Below are 18,967 nucleotides of genomic sequence, written 5' to 3'. Positions count from 1 at the left end.
GATCTAAAGTTCAGCAGTCCATATATCACAATTAAAGAGCAGCAGTTGAGGTACTAAATTCAATCCATACTCACACATAGATCATCTGATCAAAGCGTTTATTCTGAGCATAGGCTCCACAGCACAGCAATGTTTCAATCGTTAGCACGGTCATGCTTGACAAAGACCGTGCTAATGGTTGAAACGTTGCTGTGCTGTGGAGCCTATGCTCAGAATAAACGCTTTGATCAGATGATCTTTGTGTGAGTAAGGATTGAATTTAGTACCTCAACTGCTGCTCTTTAATTGTGATATATGGACTGACAACATGCATGTAGACTGAGACCAGGAGTAGTCATGAGACACAAACATCAAGGCCTCCAAAGGAGCATCCTATATTGTAACCTATTGTGCCTCATATGTTATGGATCAGGTCATAGTGGCACTTCCAGTATGGAGCCTTCATTGCCTTTCAGACCAAGATGTCATGGACATGATTCATCATGTCTTCTTTAGATGAGTGCCCCGTAAAAGACTTGTAACTCAGACCTATAAATCTCTTATTATTCTATTTAGTTATGTACCATGATGCATCATTGATGCAGCAGGAGCTAATCTCTGACTGAACTGTAACCTTAGGAAATATGTGACCCTCATGAAGTCACTCTTCAGCCTCTCATCATGTATGGTGGACCATAATCTTAGATTATGTGACTCCATGAAGTTGCCCTTCAGCCTATAATCCTGTATAGAGATGAGCGAGTATACTCGCTAAGGCACATTACTCGAGCGAGTAGTGCCTTAGCCAAGTATCTCCCCGCTCGTCTCTAAAGATTCGGGGGCTGGCGGGGGGCAGGGAGTGGCGGGGGAGAGTGGGGAGGAACGGAGGGGAGATCTCTCTCTCCCTCTCTCCCCCCCCCCCCGCTCCCCCCTGCTCCCCGCCGCAACTCACCTGTCACCGGCGCCGGCCCCGAATCTTTAGAGACGAGCGGGGAGATTCTCGGCTAAGGCACTACTCGCTCGAGTAATGTGCCTTAGCGAGTATACTCGCTCATCTCTAATCCTGTATAGTCGACTGTAATCTTAGGATATGTGACCCCCATGACGTCACCCACTGGTGTAGCTATAGTGGATGCAGGTGATGCGGTTGCACCCAGGCCCAGGATCCTCAGTGGGCCCATAAGGCCTCTCTTCTCCATATAGGGAGCCCAGTACTATGAATAAAGCATTATAGTTGGGGGCCCTGTTACAAGTTTTGCATTAGGGCTCAGGAGCTTCAAGTTATGCCTCTGCTTAAGAGAAGTTGGGGGGCCCCAAGATAAACTTTTGCACCCAGCCCCATGAGCCTTTAGCTACGCCCTTGACGTCACTCTTCAGCTTCTCACCATGTATAGTGGACTGGACTGTAATCTTAGGAAATATGGGACCTAATGAGGTTGCCCCTCAGCCTCTCCTCATGTATGATCGATATTTACCACTGTGCTTGTTGCTATCTTTGTCGACCACTTGTCTTGGTTTTGCTTTTTCTGCATCATCAGACTCCACAGACAGACTGTCTTCCAGTGAGATGAGCTTTTCAGCGCTCCTGTGTGGGGTCACTATACTCAGTCCTGGACACTCCATCCCTCTGGTCAGTCGAGATAAGTTGGATGTAATATGGAAGGGGAGAGTAACCGAGAACGGTCCGGAGATGTGGACACCCACGCACTTCTCAGCTCGGCTTGGATTAGATTTAGGTGAGCGGCCTTGTGGGTTCCCTGTTATTGTAGACCTTCCTGGTTTTGGTGTTGTGGGCTCTGACTTGGCTTGACCTTCTTCTTCTTCATAATCTCCATCATTTGTGTCCATTGAGTGCAACTGCTCCTCAGAATCCAAGAAGGTAAACTCCACATTCTCTTTGGATGGAGACCCAAAGCTTTCTCTTCGAAGAGAGAGATGGTTTCTGGGAGACCGTAATGCCAAGCCATTTTGCTCTAAATCACTGTCTGTGAATGTAAGAAAAGAAAGGCTTCAGTTTTACATGTAAGACATACAATGAAAGGGAAACTGAAATGTAAAAACATAGAGGATAAGAACTGATCTTAACTTTTGGACAGAGGAGTAGACCTCAGTGCTTCATCCACTGTCCATGCAGTGGTATGTCCCCCCGTGACTGGTGTGTGATATGTAGCGGCAATTGACGCATTGCATCACCCCTGACACAATGTATCAATATAGCCCTTCTGCTAAGAAAGAACACATGGCTGGCAATGGAGCCGGTCATGCACAGAGTCATCCGCAAGCGGTGCAGCCGTGTTATCGTGCAGGAACACGGGCGGATCGGCACCCGTGTGACTGAGCCCTCACTCGGTATGGAGCGTGGCTGCACCTGAATAAGGGAGATTTCTTCTCCTTTGCCGACAGAGTGCAGGAGTTTGAATAAAGAGGCAGGAAGCTAGCGGCCGCCCGATCCTCCCCGCACGATGTATTCACTACAGGGCAGGTCCAATCTTTTCCCGGCTGTACAAATCAAGTCTGGGAAATGAGGTGGTGAAAATGAAACCACTGAAATCCCATAGAGATCCTATAGAGATCAGTGGTTTTGTTTTGCCCCGTTATACGGCGGTGATCATCATGCTGGTCTGAATCCGCCCTAACAGACATTATCCAGTTATGTACTATGTAAAATTTTTATAAATATTTTTAATGCACTATGTCTCATTCAGAGACTTAATATACAATCCAGTACTTGTGCTTAGTGTTTATGTATTGATTCTTATGAGCATCTTCCATAAATTTTTTCACACAGTGTGACTTCATTTTATGCAGTTTTAAAAAATATTTATAATTTATATTCATTATCTATTTCATTATTTATTCAACTATCCTGGGTCTTGTGTGGTACAGAGTGTTAAACTCTCGCTCACGGCCTGAAGGTTGCGAGTTCAATCCCTGCACAGTTAAGGTAGCTGCTCATGATTGACTCAGCCTTCCATCCTTTTGAGGTTGGTAAAATGAGTACTGAGCTGGTGGTGGTGGTGGGTAATAAATAAAGTACCTGAAAGCGCTGCGGAATAAGTTAGTGCTATACATATAACAAGTCCCTTTTAGAGATGAGCGAACGTGTTCTTAACGAACACTTACGCACCCGGACACCGGCTTAACCGAGGACTTCAGTGTCCGCGCGTAAAGATTCGGGGGGCGCCGGGGGGCGGGGAGAGGCGCGGCGGCGCGGGCGGCAGCAGCGGGGAACAGGGGGGAGCCCTCTCTCTCTCCCTCTCCCCCCCACTCCCCGCCGCACCCCCCCGCGCTGCCACGGCGACCCCCGAACTTTTTTCGCCCGAGCACGGAATTGCTCGCAAAGTTCGGTGTTCGGGCGAAAAGGGGCGGAGCCGAACACGTTCGCTCATCTTTAGTCCCTTTCCCTTATCCAATGTGCAATTAGTTTTGATGGCTGATTGTCTATATATTTTTTAGAATATAAGCTATATTATGCACAATGTGGAATTCAAGTATTTGCTCTAATTCTGATGTATATACATTTTTTTCCTTTTTTGTATTTCTCTTTTTTTTTCTTTTTCTGTCTCTATTTTGTATCTCATCTCACCTATCATCTGTTATATCATGTACATATAGCACCCATTACAGTCATTTCTGAGGAAAGGGTTGCGTCCCCAAAACGCGTTAAACACTGGCAGTTTTTTAAAATCTTTAATAAAGAAGAACCGGGTAAAACTACCTACATGAATACCATTTCATGAGAGTTGTGCCTCCATGTCCACAAATTTTCATGATTCCTTTCAATCCAGTAGTAATAGTGACTCCCTATAATGGCCCTAGTAGTAACACTGACCCCCATATTGACTCAGTAATAATAGTGTGCCCTATATTTACCCCAGTAGTAATAGTAGTAATCTCCATAATCTTTGAAAATTCCTAGTGAACAGGAGAAGTCCCAGAGGATTGGAAAAGGGCAAATGTTGTCCCCATCTTCAAAAAGGGAAGAAGGTGGATCAAGGAAACTACAGGCCTGTGAGCCTGACATCTATACTGGGAAAGATCTTTGAACAAATTACTGAACAGCATGTATGCAATTACTTGGATAAAAATGAAGTAATTAACCAGAGCCAGCATGGGTTTGTAACAAACAAGTCATGCCAGATGAATCTAATTTCCTTCTATGACAGAACCACCAACTGGGTTGATCAGGCAAATGTGGTTGATATAGTATATCTTGACCTTAGTAAAGCATTTGACAAAGTATCTCATACCATACTTATTGAAAAAATATGGGATTGATAAGGCAACTGTTAGGTGGATTCACAACTGGCTGAGTGATCAAAGTCAAAGAGTGGTCATAAATGTCTGCACATACAAGTGGAAGAATGTATCAAGTGGGGTACCACAAGGCTCTGTCCTAGGCCCAGTGTTGTTCAACATTTTTATAAATCATCTAGAGGAGGGAATTGATGGGAAACATCTAATTTGTTGACGACACAAAGCTAGAAGGGATAGCTAACACTAGGGAAGACAGAGAGAATATTCAAAATGATCTAGAAAAGTTTGAACAGCGGGCAGTGACTAACAGAATGGTATTTAACAAGGAGAAATGCAAAGTCCTACATCTGGGCAAGAAAAATGAAAAAAAGCATATACAGAATGGAAGGAATTGGGCTAAGCAGCACATGTGAAAAAGACTTGGGTACACAAATAGATCATAGACTGAACATGAGTCAACAATGTGATGCAGCAGCCAAAAAGGCAAACACAATTCTAGGATGTATTAAGAGAAGCATAGAGGCTAGATCAAGTGAGGTAATTATCCCCCTCTACTCTTCCTTAGTCAGACCTTATCTAGAATACTGTGTCCAGTTCTGGGCATCCCACTTTAAAAAAGACATAGACAAACTGAAGCAAGTTCAGAGAAAAGTTACCAAGATGGCGAACGGTCTGCAAATCATGTCCTATGAGGAACGGTTAAAGGATCTGGAAATGTTCAGCTTGCAAAAAAGAAGGCTAAGAGGAGACAATAGCTGTCTACAAATATCTGAAGGGCTGTCACAGTGCAGAGGGATCAGCCCTATTCTCATTTGCACAAGGAAATACTAGAAGCAATGGGAGGAAACTGAAAGGGAGGGGACACAAATTAGATATTAGAAAAAACTTTCTGACAGTGACGGTGATTAATGAGTGGAACAGGTTACCATGGGAGGTTGTGAGTTCTCTTTCAATGGAAGTGTTCAAACAAAGGCTGGACAAATATCTGTCTGGGATGATTTAGTGAATCCTGCACTGAGCAGGGGGTTGGACCAGATGACCCTGGAGGTCCCTTTCAACTCTACCATTCTATGATTCTATTTATAGTGACCCCCTATATTGGCCCCAAGTAGTAATAGTGACTCCTATAATGGCCCCAGTAGTAACACTGACCCCCATTGTGGCCCCAGTAATAATATTGTGCCCTATATTTGCCCCAGTAATAATAGTGACCCCTATAGTAGTCCTATTAGTAATAGCAATCTCGTAATTGGCCTCTGGCCGGGCAGAACCCCTATAAGCTTTCTACTTACCCAGCCTACATCTCTAGTCCGGCAGCCGCAGCTGAGTCTGTGACCCCTGACCTCTTATATTGGCGTCTGCGCTGCATACAGGACAGCACGTACAGATGCCAAATGTGAGAGGTCAGAGTTCACAGACTGCATTGCCGCTGCTGGACTGGAGCTGCAGGTGGGGTGAGGAGAATTCCTGTTAGGTTTGATGCACAGGTGGCGGGCCACATAAAAAAAAGGGGTGGGCCTTGTGTTTGACATGTGTGCCCCAAACTAACTGTTTTCCACTGTACAGAACGACCACTGCTACCTCGTTTCACCCATTTCCTCATAGATTGTAAACTCTTGTGAACAGGACCTTCACCCCCTATTGTTTAAGTTGTTTAATTCTGTACATAATATCTGATGACTGTACATGTGCCCTTTGACCTGTACCGTGCTGCAGAATATATAAGCTATATAAATAACAGCTATTATTCCCTGCATGGCTGTAGAGTAACATGATAGCATTCTATCTGCCCCCACCACTAGGGGGAGCTTAGAAGCTTTCTGCATGCTGTTATACACTGACCTAAATAATAGGACATTATGCTGTCAGCTCCCCCTCGAGGTGGGAAATTCTGTGTAAGTTCCAGATGTGACGCTAGACAAAGGTGAGAAGCCACTGACCCATTCACTCCAGCTTAGTAGATGTGGGACATGGTCTCCCTAAGAGGTTCAGAATCTAAAAGGGAGTAGATGGAGCTTGGTAAGATCCTGAGGGCCTCCACAGCACTGAGGCTTCTATGGCGTTACTTGGTTCTCAGCACCTCCAACACTTCTACATCCCTGCAGGCTAAATCACCAAGTGTCATACAAAACCACCCATTCCTTCAGATCCTGCAGATCTATTATAGTAAAATTGGAAAGAAGTCTTCTCACCAACTGTTGCATGTGGCACTGAGCTCAGGGAGTCCATACTCTTGGCTGGACGGAGGCTCATTTTTCCAAATTTTCCTTCTGTAAAAGAAAAGAAGCAAGAGCCTTCTCAAAATTATACAGGAAAGACTGAGATAAGTAGTCAAAGCGACAGGCAGGATTCCGGCGAGGGCGCGGCACCACATCAAGGCCTTTGACTGCATCGACCATGACAAGCATCGACCATCAAAATCACCTTTGACTGCATCGACCATCAAAATCAACAACGAGGCCATAGAATGTGTGCAAGACTTCATCTTCCTTGGCTCAAAAATTGACCAGGCTGGAGAATCTATGCCAGAGATAAATCGCAGGATAGCATTGGGGCGAAGCGCTATGCTAAACATGGACAAAATATGGAGTAGGGATATCTGTATAGCAACTAAACGCAGGATAGTGCAAACCACCGTTTTCCCCATAGCCATGTATGGATGTGAAAGCTGGACTGCGAGGGAAGCTGATAGAAGGAGGATTGATGCGTTTGAGCTGTGGTCTGGCAAAAGCTGCTGCGTATGCCCTGGACAGCAAGAGTAACAAACAGAGAAGTCCTGAATCGTATAATACCTGATAAACCATTGGAGGCCAAGATGACCAGACTCAGACTCATGGATTTTGGTCATGTAATGCGAGCAGAGCCGCAAGAAAAATCTATAATGCTTGGACAGATCAGTGCAAAAGAAGATCTGGCCACCAAAGGAGACGATGGCTGATACTGGCATGGATATCACATAACTGAAAGAAGCAGTGCAAAACCGAAAAACATGGAGGGAGCTCGCCTTTAGGGTCGTGAACGACCACACAGCTAACAACAACAAAAGAAACATTGATCCAAAAACAAGATTCAGCAGGAGATCAAAGCTTGAAGGACCTCCTGGCCCAGCAATAACAAAGGGATGGAGCTGTGCGGATTTTGGAAGATGCTTGAGACTTTACAAGACACATTGCAGTGATGGGGATGGGCGGCTGACTCCTGATCTGAGACTTGGGCCTGTTTTGTCCTGCACCCCAATCTCTTACCTTTATCCTCTTGTTTGTGAGACTTGCGCTTGGAATCTGGGTTAGACCTTCCAAGGTTGAAGATTGATTTCCATTTCTTAGCCTTCAAAGAACCCTTTCTCCTGCAGATAATGTCACAGTTATAAGGCTGTCTCTTTATAGTCATGAAGTGTGACTTCCTCACATGTGGATTCCCTCCACAGATGCCCATCACCCAAAATCCTTAAGGACCATATGTCTTCAATGTAGAAAACCAGGAGCTCTAGTTGAGGCAATAATAAGGACTTACTTGTGGTCTGAGAACTCAATGATGGTGTGGTACGGACGAATCTGTGGTGGACCATCCCCATGGTTCAGCATGTTCGGTAGATTGTAGGACAAAGAGCGGTAATAGTCCTCAGGGACACAGGTGGGCAAGTTCATTGAGGTTAAAGTGCTGCCATCATTGTCTTTTCCTGGTAGGATAACAATATAGACTTCAGTCTGACAACTATGGGTTGTATTTTTGGCCTGCTGGACACTTGGGAGTAGGAACCTAAACCTGTAATTGTGGTTGGGCTATTGAATGATGCCACTGGGGTGGGGATATAAGAATAGGTCACTGGGCTGAGGGTTTAGGAGGATGTAACTGTGGAACACCATGATGTGGCCCAATGACTTTTGTGTGACCCTCCTATAGTAGGAGCCCTGAAAAAGTTATTTGCAGAAGTGCTCATTTTCATGAAAAGAAGGCTATGACCATCACAGAGAGTATGCACTTCTACTGGGGAGGTGGGGGATGATGATAGAATATTGTGAGTGATAACTGTAAGGTTGTTGGGGGTATCTCTTGTTTTGGTCATAACCTTCCTTTGAGAACACCTACCATAATTTCTCCAGTCTCCAAACAGCTGCTCCACATGAGTTAGGATGAATTCTACCACAATGGACTGGATTCTCACCTCCATAAATGCGGCGGTGCCATTAAACCCCGTTGACTCAATGTCTTTGGACCTATAAATGATAACAGAAGTCATTTATGGGGATCACTTTGATTGAGTTTGGGTCACAGTAGAGCACTGGGTTGTGTGACAGTGAGGGTACAATAAATATCTAGAACTTATGTTGGAAACATTTAAACACTTGTCCTACTTCCCTGCTATCTTATACTGGTCCATCTGCCATAGGAGTAGAAGATGGATGTGATGGTAAAACCTGGAGACAAGGGATGAGCTGTCAACAAAGGCTGAACCACGTCTGCCTACCTGAGCAGGTTAGGGGCCCACACTATGGCCAGGTTCCTCGCATGCATGTTGGTTTGAGAACTGTATGAGGCCATTCTGAGTAAGTGTTTCATGAGATGTTCCAAGGTCCTAGAAGAAAATGACCAGAGGTATAGCTCATTCTAAATGGCTTATTCTGCCTGCACATTTTATACTGTATGACACTGGTGAACATGAAATGCTTCAGGGTATAAATGCAGGATGAGGCCGGTGCACCGTGGTGGGAACAAGTGTGTGCTCCATTGGAGGGTGTCCACCTTGGAGCAGTAAATGTTTCTGGACAGAGCAAATAGTGAAGTCATAAACTTGCATGAAACTCACAAGTACAGGTGTCGAGAGCAGTTTTAAACTTGAATTCACAGTGGGCATCACAGATGCTTAATAGATTGGGATTCACAGAGAGGATCTAAAACTTAACTTTTATTCGTGTGTCTAATTAAAAACATGAGCAGATATATAATGACACAGAACTAGGGGTGGCATGATTGGTACCGTCCCACCCAGATGGTAGGTGGACAGTCTGGGTGGGACGGCACAATCATCTGGTTTATTACTTTACTCACAAGCATCCTGTGGCTCTCTTTGGGCTCCTTCGAACGAGACAGATACATGTCTATCAGAATTGCGTTGAGCCTGAGCGCTAGTTAGTTTGAGCACTAATTTTCATATGTATTTGCGCCACCCTAGATTTGCGATACCGTTTTTAATTTTTGGGGTTCAGGATCACCAGGTTATCTCGATGCTGCCAGCCTGGACCCCCATTAAAACGCCACTAGGTCACCTCCAGGCATCGTGGCTGTTTTACAGCACCTGAGGAGACCAGCATTCTACTAAAGCTGTGTGGCGGGGAGGAGGCACTTACCACTTTTATTGTGTACCTCCCCCATGTCTGTTGATCCCCCAACATTGCCAGGGGGTAGATCTGCGGCTCTCTATTTGGACCAATTTCATCATTGCAGATTTAACAATGGGCACAGTGGGAGGGTTAGTGCTATCTTGGAAAACAGATGACTATTCGGTGAGAGGGGTAGCAGCAACGGTGCGCCTCCCACTGATTCACATTTCTTTAGACACGCCCACCGACACTAGTTTTTGGTACCGTAGGAACCTAAGGCTGCCTCCTAGTTTTTAGGATCCAAGCTGTTGAGTCCCTTGAGGTGGCATACCATCACACTAGTTGGTGTGACCTATAGTTCTGTGTGATTATACATCTGCTCTTGTTTTTAATTAGACCCACAAATAAAACTTAAGTTTTAGATCCTCTCTGCGAATCCCCAATTTTTAACTTGCCATAGGAAATAATGAGTTTTCTGCTAAATCGCAGAAATATAGAACATCTTTTATGTAAATACACACATTGCAAATAATGGATTAGAGTTTCACGCATCTCGCAATGCACAAAACCTTCCGTGTAAAAACAGCCTTAAACCCCATTTACACACAAACATAATCACTCAAAATTAATTCAAAATATAGCTTGATTTACAGTTTGAGCAATCATTTTGCATAAACTAGTGATGGGCACTAATGCCCATTAATAGCTTATTAGCTTTATTTGCGTGCAAATGAGTCTCCCTTCGCTGTATGCAGATAACAGCGGGTGGTCTGTTATCTGCATACAGCTCCATTGTTCTCCTGTGGTACTGCAGCTGAAAACAATGTCATCAGCACTCTTGTGGATAATCAGAGCGTGCAGTTCCTTCTATCAACTGGCTGGCCAAATGATGTTTTTTATGCGGAACTAAAAATCATCGTTCGGCCAAATTGTAACCGATAGTAACATTTACACACAACGATTATCGCTCAAAAGACATCGTTTGAATGAATTTTGAGCTATAATCGTTGCATGTAAATGGGGCTTTAGTCATAGACAATACTGAAAACCATTAGCTCTCTCCCCCTCATTAGTCTGGTGGGCTGAGCCCATGTTATTTCAGCTGTTGCTGGCACTTATAATAATGCTACCGGCAGGGTTTCTACCTGTAATGAGGGAGTGGAAGTTCCTTCAGCACCTCTCTGATCTTTATCAGCCGCTGCTCCTCCAGCTGTATAGCCACTGCATCCTGAGAAAGCCCAAATGATAAGAAACAAACATAACCAGAAAATCTTCTCCGAATATCAGTCACAAAGGGGCTGTCCTGTGATTGAGGCAGGACACAAATATCTTGTAGCATTTTCTCAAAGTGTCTTCTCTATTTCACCATATGGGTTATGATTAGAGATGAGCGAGCGTACTCGGAAAAGCACTACTCGCTCGAGTAATTTGCTTTATCCGAGTATTGCTGTGCTCGTCCCTGAAGATTCGGGTGCCGCTGCGGCTGACAGGTGAGTCGCAGTGGGGAGCAGGGGAGAGCGGGCGGGAGAGAGGGAGAGAAAGATCTTACCTCCGTTCCTCCCCGCTCTCCCCTGCAGCTCCCCGCTCCGTGCCGGCATCCGAATCTTCAGACCCGAGCACAGCGATACTCGGATAAAGAAAATTACTTGAGCGAGTAGTGCTTTTCCGAGTACGTTCGCTCATCTCTAGTTATGATTTATTGTTTTACATCTAGTAGGGTTGTGACTTTGAGTCTACATTGATAATGGATACGCCATGAATGTTAAGTAGGAAGCAACTTTAGTGTTTGGAGATGATGGGAACAGACGATGAGTGTCTAGGTACGGTGGGCACATATAGTCAGTGTCTAGGTATGGTGAGCACATATAGTGAGTGTCTAGGTAAGTTGGGCACATATAGTGAGTGTCAAGGTATGGTGGGCACATATATTAAGTGTCTAAGTATGATGGGCACATATTGTAAGTGCCTAGGTATGTGGGCACATATAGTGAGTGTCTAGGTATGGTGGGCGCATATAGTGAGTGTCTAGGTATGGTGAGCACATATAGTGAGTGTCTAGGTATGGTGGGCACATATAGTGAGTGTCTAGGTAAGTTGGGCACATATAGTGAGTGTCAAGGTATGGTGGGCACATATATTAAGTGTCTAAGTATGATGGGCACATATTGTAAGTGCCTAGGTATGTGGGCACATATGGTGAGTGTCTAGGTATGGTGGGCGCATATAGTGAGTGTCTAGGTATGGTGGGCACATATAGTAAGTGTTTGGGAGTGATGAACACATCTGGTGAATGTCTAAGGACAGTAGACACATCTAACAATTGTTTGGGAGATGGTAGGCACATGTGATGAATACCTGAGAGGTGGCGAGCACATTTGATACATGTCTGGTGACAGTAGTCACATTTGGTGATTGTGTGGGAAGAGTGGGCACATCCAATAAGTGTTTGGGGGAGACACATCTAGTGAGTGTCTGTGGATGGTGGGAACATCTAGTGGTGTCTAGGGACGATGAGCACATCTGATGAGTGTCTAAGCACATCTGATAAGTAACTGTTTTTAGCGGATACATATGATTGGTTCTCAGTGGGGTGGACATCCGTTGAGTCAAAAGAATGGAAATAATGTATCTTTTATGGAGGTAGGAACTTCTGAAGAACACCAAAGCATTCTTGATATACGTACAGCAAACTTGTCATAGAGCTGATATGTCAGCAGTGGATTAGGTAGTTCTCTGAAATATGCTTTGCAGAGGGAGCTGACACAGTGGACATCTTGCAGGTAGGTACTCTTGTTTAACTCTGGTAGCCGCTCTATGTCAAACTCTTGTCTGTATTGGAACGATAACAGAAGAAGATATAGTATTATATGTGTGTAGTAATGTATAGCATTTTATAGGGTTCAGCTTCTTTATTGTCCATTCATTTTCTTATTTGCAGCAGTTTAAAAGTACCTACCTCAATTTATGTACATTGGAAGCAATACCACATAACCGGTAGATCCCATCCACGATTCCATGCTCTTCTACAAACTCTGCGCAGCTTTTCAGAACCTGAGGAACTGACCACATGAACTCATTAAATGGGTATCTCGCACATCTGCTCCCATTCAACTGTCTTCACTAATGAAGACCTGTGCTTGCTGTTCCGTAATCCTCACACTTACATACTGGAGATATTGGATCTACTGATTTAAACTCAGACTCAATTGTTAGTTGGTGCAGCAGGCGATTTATTTACAGCAGTGAAACAACAGAAGTCATGCAGAATTACATCCAATGAAAGAATCGAAAAAGCTTTGTCCATATGGTCAATTGAAAGGTTATGTGGGTTGAGTGGAATCTACATCTGCCAGGCCTCCCATAACTGAGCAGCTACATACCTTGCACCTTATAGGTGTCTCAGGACTACTCAGTTTACTGCCGAAAATGTAAAAATTAAACGTCTTCCTTTCTAAAACTGGTATTAATGGAGAGCTGCCGGGAAAGTAGTCACCACCACCTCTACTCTCTTCAAAGATGTTTCCTGCTAAAAACTTCCCTAGCCATGGCAGGTAGATAGACCTCTGCGGGCATCATGCCACATACACCAGTTCAGTGGGCTAGAATCATCCCCTCCACCACAGCTCCGGCCCCTGGTAGCGAAATGTCACGTACTGTGTTCCCATGCTTCCCCTCTGGAAAACTTTTTGTCACTCACTAACAATAACTAAGCACCATAGGGATGAGCTATGTCCTCTTCATTACCCCACAGCTCATTTATTATACTAGGAAAGGCTCCTCTATATACTACACCACACGGGAGAGCCGACAGCTCCTTTATATATAACACTAAACAGGAGAGCCGATGACTCCTCTATATTCTACACCACATTGGGGAGCTGACAGCGCCTCTATATACTACACCACACAGGAGAGCCGACGCCTCCTCTATATACTACACCACACAGGAGAGCCAACGCCTCCTCTATATACTACTCCAAACAGGGGAGCTGACAGCGCCTCTATATACTACACCACACAGGAGAGCCGACGCCTCCTCTATATACTACACCACACAGGAGAGCCAACGCCTCCTCTATATACTACTCCAAACAGGAAAGTAAAAAGATCCTCTATATACTACACTACACGGGAGAGCCGACAGCTCCTCTAAATAATACACCAGACAGGAGAGCTGATAGCAACTATTTATATTAAAGCAAACAGGAGAGCCGACAGCTCCTCTATATACTACTGTAAGCAGGAGAACCGATAGCTCCTTTATATATTACACAGCAGAGGAGAGCCGACAGCTCCTCTATAGAGTACACCACACTGTATAGCTGACAGCTGCTCCTTATACTACACCACACAGGAGAGCCGACAATTCCACTATATACTACCTCACACAGGAGAGCCGACAATTCCACTATATACTACCTCACACAGTAGAGCCGACAATTCCACTATATACTACCCCACACAGCTCCACTCAATACTACATCAAAAGGAGAGCCGACATCTCTATATACTACACCACACAGGAGAACCGACAGCTTCTGTATATACTAATAAACACAGGAGAGCCGGCAGCTCCTCTATATATTAAACCACACGGCAAGCCCACAGCTACTCTATATATAACAACACATAGGAGAGCCGACAACTCATCTATATACTACACCACACAGGAGAGCCAACAGCTTCTCTATAAATTACACCACACAACAGAGCCAACAGCTTCTCTTTATACTTGACAACACAGGAAAGCCGATAGCTCCACTAGATACTACACCACACTTGATAGCTGCCAGCTCCCCTATACACTACACCACACAGGAAAGCCGAAAGCTCCTCTATATACTACACCACACAGGAGAGTCGTCAGCTCCTCTATATACTACACCATACAGGAGAGCCGCCTCCTCTATATACTGCACCATACAGAAGAGCCAACAGCTCCTCTATATACAACACAAAAACAGGCGATACGGCAGCTCCTCTATATGCTACACCACACTGAGGAGCCGACAGCTCCTCTTTACACTACACCAAACAGAAGAGCCAAAAGCTTATCTGCATACTACACCACACAGAAGAGCCGACAGCTCGTCTTTACACTACACCACACAGAAGAGCCGACAGCCCCTCTATATTCTACACCACATAGGAGACCCGAAAGCTTCTCTATATACTACAGCAAACGGTAGAGCCGACAGCTCCTCTATGTACTACACCACACAGGAGAGCCGACAGCTCCTCTATGTACTACACCACACAGGAGAACCGACAGCTTCTGTATATACTACACCACACAGGAGAGTCGTCAGCTCCTCTATATACTACACTATACAGGAGAGCCGCCTCCTCTATATACTACAGTATACAGAAGAGCCAACAGCTCCTCTATATTCTACACCACATGGGAGACCCGAAAGCTTCTCTATATACTACAGCAAACGGTAGAGCCGACAGCTCCTCTATGTACTACACCACACAGGAGAGCCGACGGCTCCTCTATGTACTACACCACACAGGAGAGCCGAAAGCTCCCCTATATACTACACCACACAGAAGAGCTGAAAGCTTCTCTATATACTATACCACACAGGAGAGATGACAGCCTCTCTACATACTACACCCCACAAGAGTGCTGAAAGCTTCTTTATATACTGCACCACACAGGAGAGATGACAGCCTCTCTACATACTACACCAAACAGAAGAGCCAAAAGCTTATCTGCATACTACACCACACAGAAGAGCAGACAGCTCCTATATATTCTACACCACAGGGGAGACCCGAAAGCTTCTCTATATACTACAGCAAACAGTAGAGCCGACAGCTCCTCTATATACTACACCACACAGAAGAGCCGAAAGCCTCTCTACATACTACACCCCACAGAAGAGCTGACAACTCTTCGATATGCTACACCACACAGGAGATACGACAGCTCCTCTATATACTAAACCACACATGAAAGTTGATATCTCCTCTACATACGATACCACACAGGAGAGCCCACAGCTCCTTCATATCCTACACCTTACAGGAGAGCTGACGGCTCCACTAGATAGTACACCTTACAGGATAGCCAACAGCTTCTCCACATACTACACCACACAGGAGAGCTGACAGTTTCTCTACAAATTACACCACACAGTAGAGCCCACAGCTTCTCTTTATACTAGACAACACAGGAGAGCTGAGAGCTCCACTAGATACTACACAACCCATGATAGCGGCCAGCACCCCAATATACTACACCACACAGGAGAGGCGTCAGCTGCTTTATATACTACACCACACAAGAGAGCCGAAAGCTCCTCTATATACTACACCACACAGGAGAGTCGTCAGCTCCTCTATATACTACACTATACAGGAGAGCCGCTGCCTCCTCTATATAATACTCCACACAGGGGAGCCAAAAATGACTCTATATACTACACCATACAGGAGAGCCAACAGCTCCTCTATATACAACACAAAAACAGGAGATACGGCAGCTCCTCTATATGCTAAGCCACACTGAGAAGCCGACAGCTCCTCTTTACACTACACCAAACAGAAGAACCAAAAGCTTATCTGCATACTACACCACACAGAAGAGCTGACAGCTCCTCTATATTGTGCACCCCATGGGAGACCGGAAAGCTTCTCTGTTTACAACAGCAAACGGTAGAGCCGACAGCTCCTCTATATGCTACACCACACAGAAGAGCCGACAGCTCCTATATGTACTACACTGCACAGGAAAGCCGACAACTCCTCTATATACTACACCACATGGGAGACCCGAAAGCTTCTCTATATACTACAGCAAATGGTAGAGCTGACAGCTCCTCTATATTGTACACCCCATGGGAGACCCGAAAGCGTCTCTGTTTACTACAGCAAACGGTAGAGCCGACAGCTCCTCTATATACTACACCACACAGAAGAGCCGACAGCTCCTATATGTACTACACTGCACAGGAAAGCCGACAACTCCTCTATATACTACACCACATGGGAGACCCGAAAGCTTCTCTATATACTACAGCAAATGGTAGAGCCGACAGCTCCTCTATATACTACACCACACAGGAGAGCCGACGGCTCCTCTATGTACTACACCACACAGGAGAGCCGACTGCTCCTTTTTATACTACACTCCACAGAAGAGCCAACAACTCCTCTATATACTACACAACACAGGAGAGCCGAAAGCTTCTCTATATACTGCACCACACAGGAGAGCTGAAAGCTTCTCTATATACTGCACCACACAGAAGAGCCGAAAGCTTCTCTATATACTGCACCACACAGGAGAGATGAGTAAATTTTTTGCCAGGCCCTGACCATTCCCAGGGACTTGAGGTACGTTACTTCTGTCTGCGGCCTTATTTATTTACTGCCGAGTGTCATACCAGTGGGTAACGGAACAGTGGCGTCACCCATAAATCTGCTATCCCTGTTCTCCAGTTTATTGGTAATCCCTATCCTAGTGGTGTCCGGAAGAGGCCCAGCACTGTCCTGACCGAGGCTACGTGCATCCCTCAGGGAGGGAGCGTGGTAAGTGCCGCCTTGACAAGCCAGCATCTTGCCCTTGCAGCTCCTCAATGTAAGTCCTGTGCCCACGGTCACCCTATGGGACCACTACACCACTCAGGAGAGCCTACAGCTCCTCTATTCATGAAAGCATAGAGGAGAGCCGACAGCTCCTCTATACTACACCACACAGGAGAGCCGACAGCTCCTCTATACTACACCACACAGGAGAGCCGACAGCTCCTCTATACTACACCACACAGGAGAGCCGACAGCCCCTCTAAATAATACACCAGACAGGAGAGCCGATAGCAACTATTTATATTAAAGCACACAGGAGAGCCGACAGCTCCTCTATATACTACTGTAAGCAGGAGAACCGACAGCTCCTTTATATATTACACGGCAGAGGAGAGCCGACAGCTCCTCTATAGAGTACACCACACTGTATAGCTGACAGCTGCTCCTTATACTACACCACACAGGAGAGCCGACAATTCCACTATATACTACACCACACAGGAGAGCCGACAGCTCCTCTATATACTACACCACACAGGAGAGCCGACAGCTCCTCTATATACTACACCACACAGGAGAGCCGACAGCTCCTCTATATATTACACCACACAGGAGAGCCGACAGCTCCTCTATATACTACACCACACAGGAGAGCCGACAATACCACTATATACTACCTCACACAGTAGAGCCGACAATTCCACTATATACTACCCCACACAGTAGAGCCGACAATACCACTATATACTACCTCACACAGTAGAGCCGACAATTCCACTATATACTACCCCACACAGTAGAGCCGACAATACCACTATATACTACTCCACACAGGAGAACCGACAATTCCTCTATATACTACACCATGCAGGAGAGATGATAGCCCTTCTATAACCTATACCACACAGATAAGCCGACAGCCCATCTATATACCACACTACGCAGGGAAGCCAACAGCTCCTCTATAAACTACACCACACAGGAAAGCTGACAGCTCCTCTATATACTACACCACACAGGAAAGCTGACAGCTCCTCTATATACTACACCACACAGAAAAAACGACAGATGCTCTATATACTGCACCACACAGGAGAGCCGATAGCTCCTCTATTTACTACACCACATAGGAAAGCCCATAGCTGCTCTATATACTATGCAACACGAGAGAGCCGACAGCTACACTATATACTACACCACACAGGAGAGCCGATAGCTCCTCCATATACTACACCACACAGGAGAGCCCACAGCTACTGCATATATATTACACCACACAGGAAAACTGACAGCTCCACTATATACTACACCACATGGGAGAGCCGACAGCTCCGCTATACTACACCACACAGGAGCAGACAACTTCTTCATGTACTACACCACACAGCAGAGCCGACAGCTCCTCTATATAGTACACCACAAAGTAGAGCCAGCAGCTCTTCCATATAATACACTATTAAGGGGAGCTGAAAGCTCCTCTATATACTACACCGCAAAGAAGAAACAACAGTTTCCCTCACTGCTTCATGCGCCCACTTCTTAGCAACCAGTGTACCGACTCTCGGCTCCGTACTGGCTGCCGGCTGGATGCCACTGACAGCTGGATGCCCCGCTCACTCACTGTTCTGTGCTGTGTGTGGCTCTCCTGCCGCCGCTGCCTGTGGCTCTCTTGCCGCCACTGCCTGTGGCTCTCCTGCTGCCATTGCCTGTGGCTCTCCTCCTGCCACTGCTGCCTGTGGCTGTTCCGCCTCTGCCACTGCTTCTGTGTCTCCTGCCGCAGTCAACCCCTGGCATGTCACAACACTCCCTCCCATGTGGCTCTCGTGACGCCGGTGCCTGTGGGTCTCCTGGCGCCGCCGCTCCCACTCTTGCCA

At 45.7% G+C, this 18,967-nt stretch overlaps 1 protein-coding gene across 1 annotated transcript in view; it reads right to left on the bottom strand.

Moving 5' to 3' along the window:
* ARHGAP30 (Rho GTPase activating protein 30) overlaps positions 1 to 18,967 on the bottom strand; it is a 46,531-nt gene that overhangs the window by 10,710 nt on the left and 16,854 nt on the right. The window contains exons 2-10 of the mRNA XM_066608883.1: positions 12,514 to 12,616; positions 12,242 to 12,386; positions 10,703 to 10,785; positions 8,705 to 8,812; positions 8,326 to 8,453; positions 7,750 to 7,915; positions 7,482 to 7,582; positions 6,429 to 6,506; positions 1,455 to 1,964 (exon numbers count right to left, since the gene is read on the bottom strand). Of these exons, the coding sequence (XP_066464980.1) occupies positions 1,455 to 1,964; positions 6,429 to 6,506; positions 7,482 to 7,582; positions 7,750 to 7,915; positions 8,326 to 8,453; positions 8,705 to 8,812; positions 10,703 to 10,785; positions 12,242 to 12,386; positions 12,514 to 12,616 (1,422 nt within the window). The remainder of the gene's footprint in view (positions 1 to 1,454; positions 1,965 to 6,428; positions 6,507 to 7,481; positions 7,583 to 7,749; positions 7,916 to 8,325; positions 8,454 to 8,704; positions 8,813 to 10,702; positions 10,786 to 12,241; positions 12,387 to 12,513; positions 12,617 to 18,967) is intronic.

The sequence above is a fragment of the Eleutherodactylus coqui genome, chromosome 6 (genome assembly GCF_035609145.1).
Source record: "Eleutherodactylus coqui strain aEleCoq1 chromosome 6, aEleCoq1.hap1, whole genome shotgun sequence".
Taxonomy (NCBI): Eukaryota; Metazoa; Chordata; class Amphibia; order Anura; family Eleutherodactylidae; genus Eleutherodactylus; species Eleutherodactylus coqui.
The sequence above is the reverse complement of the archived record's forward strand: the minus strand, read 5'-3'. Positions and strand labels throughout refer to the sequence as shown.